Source organism: Coturnix japonica, chromosome 2, assembly GCF_054131305.1.
Source record: "Coturnix japonica strain WE chromosome 2, WE-NBRP24, whole genome shotgun sequence".
Lineage (NCBI taxonomy): Eukaryota > Metazoa > Chordata > Aves > Galliformes > Phasianidae > Coturnix > Coturnix japonica.
In genome coordinates, this window is record NC_140664.1 from 96,019,744 (window position 1) to 96,035,506 (window position 15,763).

General features: G+C 38.2%; 1 protein-coding gene across 1 annotated transcript in view; it reads left to right on the top strand.

Moving 5' to 3' along the window:
- The window catches only part of GALNT12 (polypeptide N-acetylgalactosaminyltransferase 12), a 42,636-nt gene extending 28,267 nt beyond the window's left edge, over positions 1-14,369 (top strand). Inside the window, exons 8-10 of the mRNA XM_015854243.3 lie at positions 5,695-5,808; positions 10,535-10,690; positions 13,154-14,369. Of these exons, the coding sequence (XP_015709729.2) occupies positions 5,695-5,808; positions 10,535-10,690; positions 13,154-13,291 (408 nt within the window). The 3' untranslated portion in view covers positions 13,292-14,369. The remainder of the gene's footprint in view (positions 1-5,694; positions 5,809-10,534; positions 10,691-13,153) is intronic.
- Positions 14,370-15,763: the final 1,394 nt, after the last annotated feature.

Genomic DNA, 15,763 nt, shown 5'->3' on the forward strand with positions numbered 1-15,763 from the left:
GAACATTGCTGGTTCATTAACAGTTCTCACTGGCACAGTATGAATCCTCTTTTCCTTTCTTAGCAGGCTACAATTTTCAACCTTATTTGCAGCTTAAAATAAATACAAACTATAGCGTTGTGTATATCTTGTTACTGTAATCTTATTTGGAGATGACAAAGTTGGAGATGATGAAGCAAATACCTTCTTCCTCTGAGAAAAATGGCACATACCTGCTGCTTGACATGTCAGGAGCACAAGGTTATACCTTTCTGCCTGATAAAGACATGCAAAATACCTTCCTGATTTTAAATGCCATGTTGATTTTTAAATACTTATGTTATAACTCAATCACTGCAAATCTAGCTAAGCTGCATTCCAACAACAATTCATCACACCCAGCCAGTGTCACAATGGTCTTGGTTAACTGTTATTTGCATTTCAGTTACACTACACTGTTCTTTTTTTGGAGGAGAAAAAAAAAAGTCTCTTCTTTGTGGGCATGAAAAACACATAGGAAACTTGTCTCCCCATAATCTTTCCTTTGTTACTTGTTGAACAAGAAACTTCTTAATGCAGGAACAGTGTGTTTTCCTCTGAGTAAGCACTGACTAGCATTACTGAAGCAAAGACTCAAGAGCCTCTAAAAGAGCAGCCACCCTCCTCTGTCTTTAAACTTTCACTTGAATTGCTATCTCTGTGCAATCACTGACATGAGAGGTAGTATCCAGCATTATCCAGCACCTCAAATAGGGATAACATTAGTTCATGTTGTGTTGTTTTGTCCTAGACTGTTGACTGATAAGGCCAAAGACAGTAGAAGCAATAAGGTATTACAAAACTTATCTTTGAGAAGCATTTCAATAGCCTTATCCTTTTCTTAGCCTTCACCCTTCAGCAGCCAAAAGAAAGTTTGGACTAATGGTAGTGATAGCATTCCATTGGTCTTGAGAAGAGATTGCTGCAGGTCTTTTCAAGATTAACTGTGTGTGTCATCTTCAAGAAAAGAGTTGAAAATGCTTGGAAAAAAATAATTCTTGTTCAGAGCTGCTGGAGGTATCAGTGGTATAATTTAGGTGTGCTCCATATATTTCTCTAAAAACAGTTCTTAAAGGCTGTCATCTAGTTGTGAGCATAATGAGAATACACCGTTTTCTGGCAGGAAGAATTTAAAATGTGATTAAAGTACAGTTACACTTGAAGAGAGTGTCAGTGCAAAAATGACACCTACTGATTTAACTGATTTGTGGATATTGAGCCCCATCTGTTAACTTCAGTAAATCATTGATCATGATCATGTTCTTTACTCCTGTGTTGTTTACTTAGTGCTTTGTTGGTTCACAAAAAGACTGTTTAAGCATGTTAGGCTTGTTAATAGTTCTGCCTAGTGTGAGGTTATTAATTGTTCAAAGAGATTGTGAAGGGATATGGGGATTTCTGCCTCCCCTGAAAATCTTTACACTGAAATTGAAAATCTTCTAAGATTACCCACAGGTCAGCCACCAGATATTGAAATAAATGCAAGAATTGTTGAGTGAAACTCAGTTCCATGCTCTGACAATTACACCCTTATGCTAACATTTTTTTTCCTGCTACCTAAATAAATATTTACCATTTCTGCTGAGATTGCTTGTCAGAAAATTCTGCCTGCCTAGAACTTTATTTAAACATACAGATTTGGAGTATTATTGCTTGAGCCATGATTGTGTTCTTATAAGATGCCTATGAGTAATATGAGTACCCTTTATTCCACAAAAGAATTTAGCAGAAATAATTCTTGAACACCACAATACATATTTCACTCAGTACTCTGAACAGCCATGCTTTGAGAAGGGATACCATCAGTGTTACTTCTCCTTGTTCATGGTTTGTTCGTGTTTGTTTTTTTTTTAGTTGGAGTTTTCTACATAAGTTCCAGTGCTGGTTGAGGTGCAGCAAAGTTCTAGGTTTGTCAGGGTGAGCAGCTGAATTGCAACAACAGTGTCACGTCATTGATTCGTTCAAAGGGTCTCTATTCTCTGGTGTTGTGTACTCCTTTCAGAGTTGCCGTTAAAGAGTTAACAGAGATCTGAGGATATTATTCACTTTGTTCTTTTTCCTTTATAAAAAGATGATATGAAAATAGCAGACACTTGGTAAAATTGTTCTCTGTTGCCTTTGAAGTAAAAGATTATCTATGGTCAGTACAGTGAGGCTGTTGGCTTGCCATAATTTCATGTCTTACCTTGTCCCAGGATATTATCTGCCCATACCACAAATGCATCAATATCCATGTCACAACAAAGGAATAAAGAGGAATTTTTTCTATACTGTGGATGAAAAGAAAGGTTGGCTGTGCTCCACTGGCTGTGTTTATCAACTAATACTATGAAGTTTTAATGTCAAAAATGCATTGTTGATGTAGGGCTTACAGTTATATGAAACATATATTTTTTTAAAAGAAAAATGTAAAGAATTACTTACAGAATGCCAGCTGCATTGCTGTAGTTAGATGCAAGTGTCCCGATACTAGTAAACAACAGACTACATTTCTCCAAGCACTAAAAGGTAAAGGTCTGAGCTGAATATCTCAGTAGTTGCTGTTTATGACCTGTCTCAGCTTCCAAATGAGATGGTAACTAAATGGCACTATAGAGCAAACGTGCAGTGTTTCGCAAGGAGACAAAGGTGGGGAAAAAAAGGCATAGCCAGTAATACTGCATGAGCAGAACTTCTTAGAACTGAACTAAGTTTTTCAATGGCCAGGTGACCAACATTTCTTTTGCTTCTGTTTTTCTAATGCAGCATTCTGCAAAAGAATTAAGGTAAGTCACGGATAAAATGTTCTTATTGCATGATTTGTTTACAGTGGATATTGGAACAAAGGTAGCTCCAGCAAAGAATGGATGATTCTTATTTTGATAGAACTATTGCATGTAAAAAGAATTTAGACCGTATATTCTCTTAAATGGGAGAAAAACATTACTTTCACATACTCCGACTTTTTCTGCCTTGGAACAGATGACTGACTTCTCTTAGCATAAATGGTGGTATGATCAGATTTGAAAATCTAATTGTTTTCAGACCTTTGACACGTCAAATCAGGTCACTTATCTGCTTACCATTTACCATCCCCCTACATCTTAAACATCTATTAGGCTTCTTGATAAAGTGTATGAAAGAACACCTACCCATGTCTGATAAAACAACCTAAGAGAACCAAGTTGAAGAATTGACAGTGTATGTGTAGGAATATGGCTGCACAGTTCACAAGTTTTTATGCCTGAAAAATGAAAATGAAAAATCATGTAGAGTAGCATTATAGGAATACAGGCTGTGAGTTTTAGCCATCTGAAGCAGAGATTAAGTTAGTAGTCTTTTGTACTACTTCTGTTTTGTTTTCTGTGGTTGGGCATTGTGTAACATGCATAAGAGGGCATTCTTGTGCCCTTGTTGCAATAATTCTGGTGGTGCATGGCATTTTAAAATAGGTTTTTTAAAATTATAAGCCACAAAAGGCACTTGCTAGAGCAAATGCCAGGGAATGACAGCGAAGGGCACACACTTGGAGTGATAGTAAAGGCTTTGGGTTGTCTGGAAGGGCACCAAGGATAAGTCCTTTGCTACGATCATCTTCCTCCTGGAGTCAGTAGACTGTCAAGCAAAGTCATACACTGCTAAAAATACTAATGAGAAACCCTCTGATCCTGAGGACAGCTACTGACTACAACAGAAGCTGATTCGTAATTTTAGAGATAATGATTCTAATTTTCAAGTGGGTATGACTTTGTCTTATTTTTTATCATAGAATGTAAAAATATCAGATTATTGCTTTGTCTTGTGGTGTGTGTTAAAAGTCATCTTTGAAAGTGTTGTCTTCCCTGTTTCTGTTTTGTTTGTTTTAAATGTGCTTTCTTCCCCAGTGTTATAAAGGTAAAAAAACCATCTTCTTTTGACAGCTTAGGAGCTCAGTAGTTTTATACTCTTTTTAATAATAATGGCCAGAAGATTTCTTTCACTTCTGGTACATGTGGATGCTAAAAATAAGAATGAATTTTGAAATGTGCCAAATTTGGATGTTGGTGTATCCGTCAGTGAAAAATTACACCAAATGCATAGCAGTAATGTGTTCAGAGGGAAATTAAAACATAAGGCCTTCATTCCTAAATGTATAAATTTGGCATGTGTATTCCTATTAATAGCTTTGCCAAGACAGGTGGAAGACCAGGGGGAAGGACATACAAGGGAGATAGAGATTGTTCAATTCAGAGCTGTCTAGCCTGCTGCAGCCTCTTGCTTCTTTCTGTCTGTTACATGTTCACTTCATGGCACACCTCACTGCAGAGGGTGGGAGGAGGAGGTGGAAGAGTCCCCAGCCCATCACACTAGAACCCCCTGTCCCACACTGTCCCCATTTCCCTCCTCTCTCACTTGTATATGTGTATGTCACCTCAGAGGTGCTACTCAGGTTGTGATAGTGGGACTTTGGAATTACTCTATCAAGCACAACAGCCACAGCCCTGCAAGAAGCCTCAGGTCATGCCAGCACTATTGCCCTCCTCAGCCTCCAGTGTGTTTCCCCTGTCTTGGGCACACATCAAAGCATGAGGTATGCTGAGAACTAGCTGCCTGACAACAGGAGTAGGTGCAAAGCATCAGGAGGCACAAATCAGGTAGTAATAAAATAAGATGTTGGAGAAAATAAAATACGTGTGGAGCACAAGTATTTAATTTTCTTATTTCTGTGGTTTGTTCTTTGGTGAGTTTGAATCTTGAGGGGTTTGGTTGGATTTAACCTTTCATTTTTCAATTCTGTTTTTTTCTTTGCATTGAGAACTGAGGATATAATTATGGCTACTGGTGAAGAGAAGCAAAATTGCACCCTGCAGAAGTATCTCTTCTGAGATTTGCTCTGCTTGTTCTTCTTTTTTTTTTGTCTGTGATACAATTACACCCAGTAATGGGGGCATTCAGGTTGAACGTGTGTTTACAGAACTTGTTTTGCTCCATGTGTTTTTAAATTTGGTTAAGTGGGTAATGTTAGGATTCAGTAATTGTTATGGCATTGTTCCACTTAATTTCAGTTACCTTTGACTCCTGAATACTTAAATGCAAGTCCTCGTTAATTAGCCTGATTTTCTGAAATCAGCTAGCTTAGTATTTTAACATATAATCTAAAAATTGTGAGCCTATTGTGTCAAAGATCAGTTCTAGTAGTAAATAGCATTTAATGTCATATCTAGTGTCTGGTTCTGGTCTTAAAATCTGACTGCCTGTTCAACCTCAATAGGGGTACTGGAATTCTTTTGGGAACAAATCCTTTTTACATCTCATTTGAAAAACTGAAAAAACTACATAACCTTCTTTTCATTAGAAAATTAAAGAGATAGACCCTGTGGGAGTGGAAATGAAAGACATGGCGGACTTCTGTTCTGCGTGAGTTGCGGGCTTGCTCAAGTTCATCTTAGCTTGATAGGAGGTGGTCCCCGCCTACTTCACTTGCAAACACCCTGGAACATTGTGTCATTGCTGGGGAGGCCTTCATGTCTGACTGGCTCAATGACCAAGTCAGGACTGTCTTCTCGGTTTTATTTCACTTCAGTCTGAAAGAGGTGATCCATTTGATCCATTCCAATTCCTGGTAAACACTCTGGGTTATAAACCTCACAGCCTAGCAGCTGTAAAGTGACTGAGATGTGTTTTCCTTACTCTAACATATTGTTCTGTTTTGCTTAGTTGAAGAATAGAGGAATGGCCAACTTCTGCTTTGATTATAACCCTTCAAATGAACATGAAATAACTGGACACAGGGTCATACTATACCCATGTCATGGCATGGGACAAAATCAGGTAAGGTTCATTGTTTTTATGTTCATTTTTACTAATGCTGTAGAATTGACGTGAAAAGTACAGTAATAAACTTTGCAATAGTGCTGAGAGAATATACTGCCGTAGAGAGATGATCTTAGATCTAATTTTGATTCTCCCTCTGGCTGCTATTAATTTTGATGTATCCTGAGGTCAGATTTTCATAGTTCTCAAGATGTATCTACTCAGACTAGGGAATTTGTGAATCTCTTAATCATGCCACTATGCAGAGCTCATTAACAGGGATTAATAGGACAGTAGTGAAGCCATATGACTTATAGGCCAGTGTTCACTTGTCTGCAACTGGTCTTGGGCATACCAGCTCTTTGTATAGTCCACATTGCCAAAGCCCTCGGTGTCAATGGGAACCTCACCTAATTTTGACTGCATGTGTCATTGTCCTATTTCTTTGTTCTTATCTAACTGCACAAGAGGTTCAGAACAGCACTGTCTCCAATATTCTGATCTGCAGAAGCATCCTCCTGGGTTAAGGCTATAAAATCCTTGTGAACACAGGTCCTAATGCTTTAGTTTTTGCCTTCTTGGTTTTGGTAATCTGAAAATGCTTCCTAGTATTTTTCTACATACAGTCTGAAACTGAATAACAGAGGTTAGTTGAGATACCCATAAAGCTTTCCACATAATGCCATGGTAAAAGTGTCATAGAACACCTAATGCCAATCTACAATGGCTCTTATTCGTGGCTTTGAGTAGTCACCTTCTAAAACTGGGGGTTGGGGTTTGATGTGTGGCACATAACATGTGCTTTTTTTGTTTTTGTTTTGTTCTGTTTCTTCAAACCCAAATTAGACTCCGAAAGTAATGCCTCCTATTTATTTCTGTGGAAATTAAAGTAGATAAATAGAGCACAGTAACACATCTGTCACCCGGCAATAAAATGTAATGGGATATTAATGGGAAAATTCAACCTCTACTGCCATACCACCAACTTCTGTCTCTGATATCATGAGCTAACATAAGAAAACATGATGCCTTACATTTGGAGCAGCCCTTGTACTTACTTTCAGCAAGTGCCTATGTAACTATGTGATAGTTTTAGTGGTTTAACTGTATTCTTAGGAAACGAATCCAAACGTTTGTCTCAGAAATGAAAAATAAGTTTGGAAAAGGAGCAGGGATATGCCACACATTTTATCAGCTTTCTTTCTGAACTCTGCTTTAGAAAAATGAAAGAAACTTGAGTGCTGAAAAACAAATCTATCTTGAGGAGGAAGTTAGTAGTATGAAATGCATTTTAAGTTTGGAAATAAAAATAAACTGCAGTCTGAGAGCAGGGTTTCAGATTCTACCTGAAGGCGATTTGTTTTTGACAGCACATTTATTGCCTTACTATTTAATATTTTTTATTAGTGTCTGTATTTATTTATTTTTTTTTTTATTTTTTTTTTTAACTTTCATAAATTTTCTGTCCTGGGCTAAATGATGAAGGGAAAAGCCAAAAGAGAATTGTGTATTATAAAACTCAGAAGTATCAGTAATGGCAGATGTGGATCAAGTACTCAAAGACACACCACACCAACCCATTATACTACCTCAGCTCATCTCTCTGCCAAAGATGAGCATACGTATCTACATAGAAAATGAAACCTAGTTAAACCACTTCCTTATCAGGAGGTGTTTAATCTTTTGTAGACTGAATATGTAGAAACTGTCTGAATTTATGGGATTACCTGCTCTAAGCCATTTATAGTTTATTTATTTTTGTTTGTTTGTTGTCTTTTTTTTTTTAATCTTCTTGCATTAAGCATAACAGAAAAGAGAGGAGCTAAGTCTTTTTCTATTTATTTGAACAAAAGGCTAGTTTTAATTTTAACCCTTCTGTTCTCCCCGCCCCCCTCCAAAATAAAGAAATAGATAGATAAATAAAGACACAAGGTAGAAGGAAAAAGCAAAAAAGTGGTGGAATTCATAAGAAGTGTCTTCTTATGTGGTGACGTTTTTAGATTTGCTTATGAAGCACCTAAGCATCAACTGTAAATTCTCTGTGAAGGTATCACATAACTGGATTTTTGATGCTCTCACGTCTCTGCGGATGCACTAGTGCAGTGCATTGAAATTCCTGTGATGCCGGCAGCAGATGTTCTTGAGTTGTGCAATTGCTGCTCCCTCTGCTGGCATCCAGGGAGAAGGAGGAACGAGGAATGTACCTGACAGCAGTGTAAACCTACAAAAGAAAATAAGAGATGACACAAGAACTGGAAGTTCTACAGAAGGAAGGATAAAACAACGAGCAAAACAGTATTAGTGAAATTGGGGAAAAAGTCATGTAAGGGCTGACTGGAGCCTGGGAAAGAGGACCAAGGTGAGAAAGGGTAGAAGAAATCTGGGACAGAGGTAGGACAGCAAGTGGCAGGCAGGGCACATATGGCAGAAGTAGCAGTTAGGATCTCTGAAGAGTGAGAGTGAAAGAAGCAGGATCTCTGGAGACTGGTTGGAAATGTATAGGAAGACTTAACCTAGGAGCAGGCAAATGAGGGTCATGAGTAGGGGTGAAAGCAGCTATTCTGTAACAGAAAATGGGTAGCAGGAAGAACTGTGGGTGAGGAAACAGAAGGAAGCTAAAGTAAAACAAGATGTGCAGGTGAGATGGGAAATAGAAGTCAGGATTCCTGAATTTGTACTTCCTTTTTGTGGGTCATAGATTCCTAATCATCCTTAATGTTAGCCAGAAATTATCAATTGTATTAGCTCTTCTCCACGAAAATATAAGTCCTTGAGAGGCCATTGAGGAAAGATCTCAGTAGTGAGAAGATCTCTGATCTAGTAGCTGCTCTATCCACTTTTGGTATGTTTAATACCATGAGCAGCTTGCAGGCTTTGGTTTATACTCAGAGAAAAATGTTACTAAATTCTAGTGTTACTTTGTAAATCCACTGCTGAAGAAGGCTATAAATGGAGCCTTGTAAAATTAAAAGGAGAAAGCATGCTAATCTGCAGCATCCATCCAGATGCAACAAACAACTGTGAAGCTGTTCCTTTATTCACAAGTTGTAGGTTTAAAATGAGTATTTCACAGATTATTGTGGTACCTGAGGAAGCAAGATCTTCATCCTCAAATATGAAAATCCTGAACTAATGCTTAAAGAATAGGGAGCACCAGCTTGTTGGAGTAGAAAGAAAAACACTGGGCCAATGTTACCACATTTTACTTTTGTTGATGATGAGACAATTCTAGCATAAAGCAAATGTTGTAAGGTAGCTTACATCATAAGAGTAGATCCTAGCAATATGTTTCTAGGGGAAATCAATTCTCTTGAATTCTATGTCAGAAGGTAAATTTCAAGCTTAAAACTTGTCTTTTAAAAACACTTTCATTTGCTACTTCCTTTAATTGAATGGTGGTGAAAGTGTTCATTCAGGGATGTCATTTACATCACTGCCCTTGAAAACAGCCATGAAGCTTTGCAAGCAGCGGGCAGCATTTGCTAATGTACCGCTGCAACTGTTAACTGCTACTTTGGCAGAGAAATTCCACCTGAGGTTTCATTCATGAAAAGACTACCACCAGTTTAGCTTAGATCAGAGCTCTGGTACCTGGAACTGTGTGCTTGCAGACTTGTTAATCACACAGTCCTACGTACATTAAAGTCCATTTTCAGTTTCTCTTTCAAGGCTGATTAGCTAGTGGTTGTTAAGAGTGGTCTCCTGGTAAGCGCAAGTATACACTAAGTTTCTGAATCACTATAGCTCCCTTCACACAGTTTGATAATCATTTTGTTCAGGAGTGAAACACGACAAAAGAGGATTCTTTCTCTCCCTTCTCCTTTTATTGCTTTTCACTAATGCAGCTATACTGTTGGTAACAAGCCATTTTCTGATGTACATAAAACCCTTGCCTACCCCACTGAGCATAATCTAAATCTGTTCTAAACACACATCTATGCACTATAGTTGTCTAAATTATTTAAAAGCATGCTAAATACAAACAACTCTCATATTCTGCCATTCTCTTTAATGAAGTCCAAAATTTGGCAAATGTCCATGATAAAAATAAAAAATTAAGGAAGGCTTCAACCATAATTGCTGCGGGAAACAATGTTTTAGGGCATGCTCAGAACATTTGTATAGAATATTGCACAACAAGCAAAGCCCGTAAATTGTCTTTAATAGAGTTCTGCTTGTGTTTAAAAGCAGCTGTAGCTGATTTGTTCTGAATAATGTCTTAAAATGTCATGTAATAAAACGCTCATCACCGTACATCCTGAGTTGTTTTGTGACTGAACATGAACCTTGACCAAATTGCATTTGAACTATTCATTGAGAAGCTTCTTAATTAAAAGAAACATTGCTTTGTGACAGCTGTATTAAGAAGTTACAATATACAGGCTACAAACTGGTTTCTGTTCTCTTTTTAAAGGTGGTCTAAAATGTGAGAATAGAATATAGCAGTCAAGTGTTGTAAGTTCTTTAATGTTGGAACATCTGTTTTCCAGTGCATTTATTCAGCATTTTGATACACTCTTAAGTCCTACCAGAGTAAATCGGTGCTGTGGTGAGATTGATTTCCTGTAAAATAGCAAGCAAATAGCAGCAGTTAAGGCTTCTTGAATATATTTGGCAGATTTTCTTTCCACAATACCAACTTTAATATGTGAAATTTGGTATTTTTGGATCTCTTCCCTACAAATACTTTCTTGTGTACATAGGAAATTACTGCTGCCTTCTGTTTCTTCTCTTGCATTTGTAGTTTTTTGAGTACACATCCCATAATGAAATACGCTACAACACTCGACAGCCTGAAGCCTGTGCAGCAGTTATTGCGGGGACTGACTATTTGACAATGAATTTGTGTCAAGAGAACATTCACCTTGTTCCTGAAAACCAGAAGTTTGCTTTCAGAGAGGTAAGTGAGCCTCTTTGGCACAGTTTGGGTTTGTTTTCTTTGGGGGGGGAGAGGTGGGAGAAAAACTGCTGACTTTTTTTGGGGTAGGGTAGAAAAAGTAAACAAACCAATTTTATCTTACTGCCTCCACATTCTGGCCACAAGTGTTCCTATATTTGGACTGGGATTGTGTTTAGATAGGCATGACTCTCTGTCTTGGCTTTTAACATGTAAACATAGAACAGGGTAGCAACAACGTGCAGTTGAAGCACGTTCCAGTTGAACAGAAAGGCAAGAGGAAGGAAAGCACCCATCTGTAATTTGAAGGGAACTTCCATTCCCCCTCTCCAGCCAATCTTAGAGATGGCCAACTTTTGCTCTCCTTTCATGAACTTTTACTTCTCAATATTTTTACCTCCATATGTACTTCACCATTATCGCCATATTATCACCGCTGTTGCTTTAAACTGTTCCTTGTTTATGAGAAGCTGCTGCTTCTCCTCTGCCAGCAGCCTCCCCGTGAGCATCAGAAGTCCTCTCTGGATTTTTCTGCAACATAATGCAGCTGTGTAATTTGATGCCCCATCAGAAAATACCTTCTGCTCTATTCCTGCCCCCCGCCCCCACACGGGGCTTGTCTTACTGACTGTAGGGACTCAGCAAATCCCTTCTTCAACTTCAATGACTATTACCAAGGAGAAGAAATGCTGATAAGTATGGAGTGTATTAAAAAAACATAACATGTCATCTTAGAAAACCTTGTGTTAGTAGGTTTTAATCTCTGAAGGAGTTCCTGAGTGTCTCGGAGAAAATAAATTGCATGAAAAATGATGGCCTTGGTTAGCTTCTGGGGTGTTATTATTCGGCTAAGGGAAAAGGTCACATAATATATCAAAATGGTATATTTACATAATGTTTCTACATAATGCATCTAAATTCTACAAGCTCCACAGCTGACAAATCCTTGCCTAGATACTTCCATTAGTGATATGAGAACAGAGTAAATTCTAAAGAAAAACATGAAAATTACCATCTCTTCACTGAATCTAGTCCAGACTGAAGCTCATTGAGTAAAACTGTTTAAGAGGCTGGCTTTATCAATGGTATTTCATTTTTAACATTGACTTCATGAAATTTTTCAAATTCATATACATTAATTTCTAAGATGACAAATTTTAAATAAACTTCAGTCACTTCATAAAAGTAACTGAGAAAACACAGTTTTGGAATACATCTTGTTCCACAGCATTGCTAACCATTCACATTCAAAGTAATTCCTTAAGTTCCAAATACTAGGTCCTCTTTCCTTCTCATTGTTCCTCGGTGTGACTTGAGTCTACTGCTCTGCACTGATTTCTCTTCTTGTGCTGCATTAAATCAAAATCACTTGTTCCCATGTTTCAGGGCGAGTATATGCCAAGTATCAGTACTGTGTATCTCCTGCTTTGTGTGGAAAAGTGTCAGACACTAGAAGAGCAATCCTTAAATGAGTAGCATCATCAGAGATTTGAACAGCCTTCCCAGCTGCCTGGCCAGAATTAAGTTCTTCCTGGCATAGCATCAAAAGCAAGTGAGGCGGGTATTGATTAGTCCACTCAGAAACATGAATTATCACAAATAGAAACCAGAAAGTCATTCAGCAGCTAAGCCTGCAAGCAAACCCATGAGCAAGTGCGCACCACTGGTCCTTGGAGGCTATGGAGCAAGGTGCCGTAAGTGCAACATTCCTGAGAACTGAAGAGCAGACTTTCAGAGGACTCAAGCTTACACTCAGAAACAGAGTGGGGTTTTGAAAACAGTTGTGCAGGTGTTACCTGGGCCCAAGAAAGTCTCACAAGGAACACAACTCTTCTCCACAGTTGGTTACACCACCTTATTGCAACTCAGTATCTTGGCTGCCAGTGCTTCCAGATTTGAGTGAGCTATGTGAACTGGGGGTAAAACAGTTTTGGAGACTCCTGTAACAGGAAGGCCTGAGTCCTCACATAGTGTTTTTTGGGAACATGAGTGCACAGGCCAGTCAGGCCTTATGGCTCTTAGGCAGCTGTGCCATAAGCAAATCCAGCTGACTGCACAGAGATTTGAAAGCAAGAGGCTTCTTGCTTAGAATGTTTTATATCTGGAATAGACAGCTAACTAACGAAACACAACTAAATTTACTTGCTACATGCAGTCTAAGTTCTTGAATTTAAGTAACGCATATATTTTGCTTTGGTTTTCTCCGCTCATATTGTGGTGCAGTAACAAAAAGGAATGAGAGTGAGCTGAGAAAGGATACCTTTTACAAAGTTAAGTGTCAGAACACATTAAATAAGTTTAAAAGTTAGGTCTTTTGATAAAGTTTCTCAAGTTAAGCATTTTGGTTTTGCTGCATAGCCCCATGGGAAAGATATGCATGGTATCTTACTGTGAACATTGTGTTATAGTGATTTGTTTTTCATTTTTAAGACCTGTAAAGCAAAAATTATTTCTCTTTTTTTTTAGGATGGTACTTTGTTTCATATGCAAACTCAGAAGTGCTTACAAGCAGAGTCAAACTCCTACAATGGTAATCCAGCACCAGTACTACGACCGTGTACCAATTCAGACTACCAAAAATGGTTCTTCAAAGAAAGAAGTTGATCCAGATGTCGTCTAGTATATAGCTGAAAATGAAAACGTTCTCTTTCTAGTCAGCAGGTAGTCAGCCTTTTGAGAATTCTTTAAGTGATATATTTTTATATGAGAAGGACAGTAATTAGTTTAAAAGGATTAAATTTTGTGTTTCTGGAGCATTAAACTGCACTAATTATGGAGAAATACATTAAGTAAGTACTGTGGTTATGTCATGTCACAGAACCTGCTCCTCTTCAGTTCCCTTTATTTGGCAGCTACATAACTGTTTCTGAAGTGTCTTAGGTTCTTTTCACAAGTGACAATGTATATTTTAATGTACTGTGTGAAAGAAAGTAAGGCAGTCAAAATAATTGCACTAATGTTATCTGCCAATAACTTAAAATGTTTATTTTTCTACTAAAACATTTTGCAGTTGTGCCTTTTAACAGGTGCTAGTTAATATTTCTCCCCCTCTTTTAGATACCAACAGGGCAAATCTAGGCTAGTTCTGCCCCTAACTGGCTACAACAGGCCCCTCACTGAAGACAGTGTGGATTTGCACATTGTAGCAGAAAGGTCTGCATATTTTTGCACAGATAACAATCTAGATGCATACAGATTGCACATGCTTGACAATACTATACATTAAATGTTGTGATAATTTGAGTTGCTTGAGGCACTTGTTGAGTTTCTAAGCATGCTTTGGTCTGATTTTGCAAGAAGAGTGTTTTTTTCCTCACCTTTCATGAAGAAATGAGGCAACAATCGCAGCTGGAAATGTTTTATGTCTAGAAGTGAGAAGATTTTGACCATTTTTCCCTCAAAAATCTTGGTTTCTTCCATTATTTGTTCCTGTTTTCTGCATAAAATGTACAGAACTTCCTTTGAATCCTCATAAGTTCATGTCATTTTGTTGTATCTATTTATATGATTAGGGTGTAGGGGGAACATTTCTTCCTGTAGTGGATATACACGGACGTTCTACCAAGATCTATCAAAAACCCCATAGACTGAATATTTTTGTGGAGAACTTTAAAGCTCTGTCTCTGTGGGTTGGATTGATGAAATCAATGTTAGAACTAATAAAATATTTTGTAACTCCTTACAGTGGCAACTGTGGGAGTTTGTTTGTTTGTTTGTTTCATATGGTCAGTGGTTTTCTTTTAACCGTTCCTCTGATTTCTTGTGCTCTGATCCCTGTAGCAGCTGGGAGAAGACAGGTCTATTTTATGCTCTCTCAAGTTCCCATTTCTCATTAATGCTTTTGTTCACCTGCTAGCAGCAACTGTGTTCAGTTTGTGGAGTCACAAATCAAAGCTGTGTGTCTGCATGAGAGAGCTGTTTGAAGCATACCAACACAGCAAGGCTTTTCTGTTCATTTCTGTTTTGCCTTTCATGACTGTTGATTGCATTACATTTAATAAGCTAATGAAAGCCCAGCAATTACACTTGTAGACAAAATGCTCATTGACCATTAGGGTCAAGGAGGTTTTCTTACTTTTGAGACTTCCAGATTTTATCAGCAGGTGGTCATACACAAGTGAAATTTAGTAATTGGAAATTGTTCTCTGTCCAAAAAAAAAAAAAAAAAAGAAAAAAGATTGCAATCCAGATTGCACTCTAGTTCCCAATTCACCACTTCTTTACTGTATTTCCATAGTAAAGATTTATCCCTTTGGGTAAATAAGTTGCTGTCTTCTTCCTTTTATTCTTCTACAATTCTGCTTTCATTTACACATTGTGGATCATCAGTGTGGACTAGAACCTCTGTATGTGCAGTCTTGGCTGAACGTTTTATGATGGAGAATTATTGCAGCTTGCTCAGTCACTCTGGAACAACAGTTGTTGTTGTATACGCATAAGTCAACGTGGATTGGAAGCAGTATTTCTTGCTTGCTCTGCCGAAACAAAGACTTAAAAGCATGTTCAATTTTTGCCATGTTTATAGGAATTGATAAGACCTAGTAGACCTATTGGAAACCCTGAACTGATGGGACTGTGCTCCTGCATCCTATGTATGGAAACACTGTGATACTGCCTGGCTGGTAACTGTAAATCTGATGTTCTTGTGATTTCCTTTGTCTGTCTCAGCAGATTAATTTGACGTTGAGCTTTGTTCTGATACCTTGACAAGAAGACGGCACTAAAGATGTCTGGAGAGACTATGGGGCTAGGATCACACAGCTGTGTGTTTGCAGTTAAAACAGTAGGCTTTTTGGCAGTGTTTGAGAACACTGCATAAGCTCACGGTGCTAGAACAGTCATGATTTGGTCTTCAAGTTAGCAGATGTAGGTGGAAAAGACCTTGGGAGGAACAAGAAGGGTATGATGGAGCACCCCTGCTCTACCAGCTTGCTGGTGGCTGGCTCCAGCAGCTGTAGCTGGGTCTGAATTAGAGCATCACGTCCATTTACAGAGGAAAACGATTTGGTTTGCTTATGCAATTTTTCCTATCTTCAAAAGGAAGAGGAAGGAAGACAGAAGACCCAGGGTTGGAGC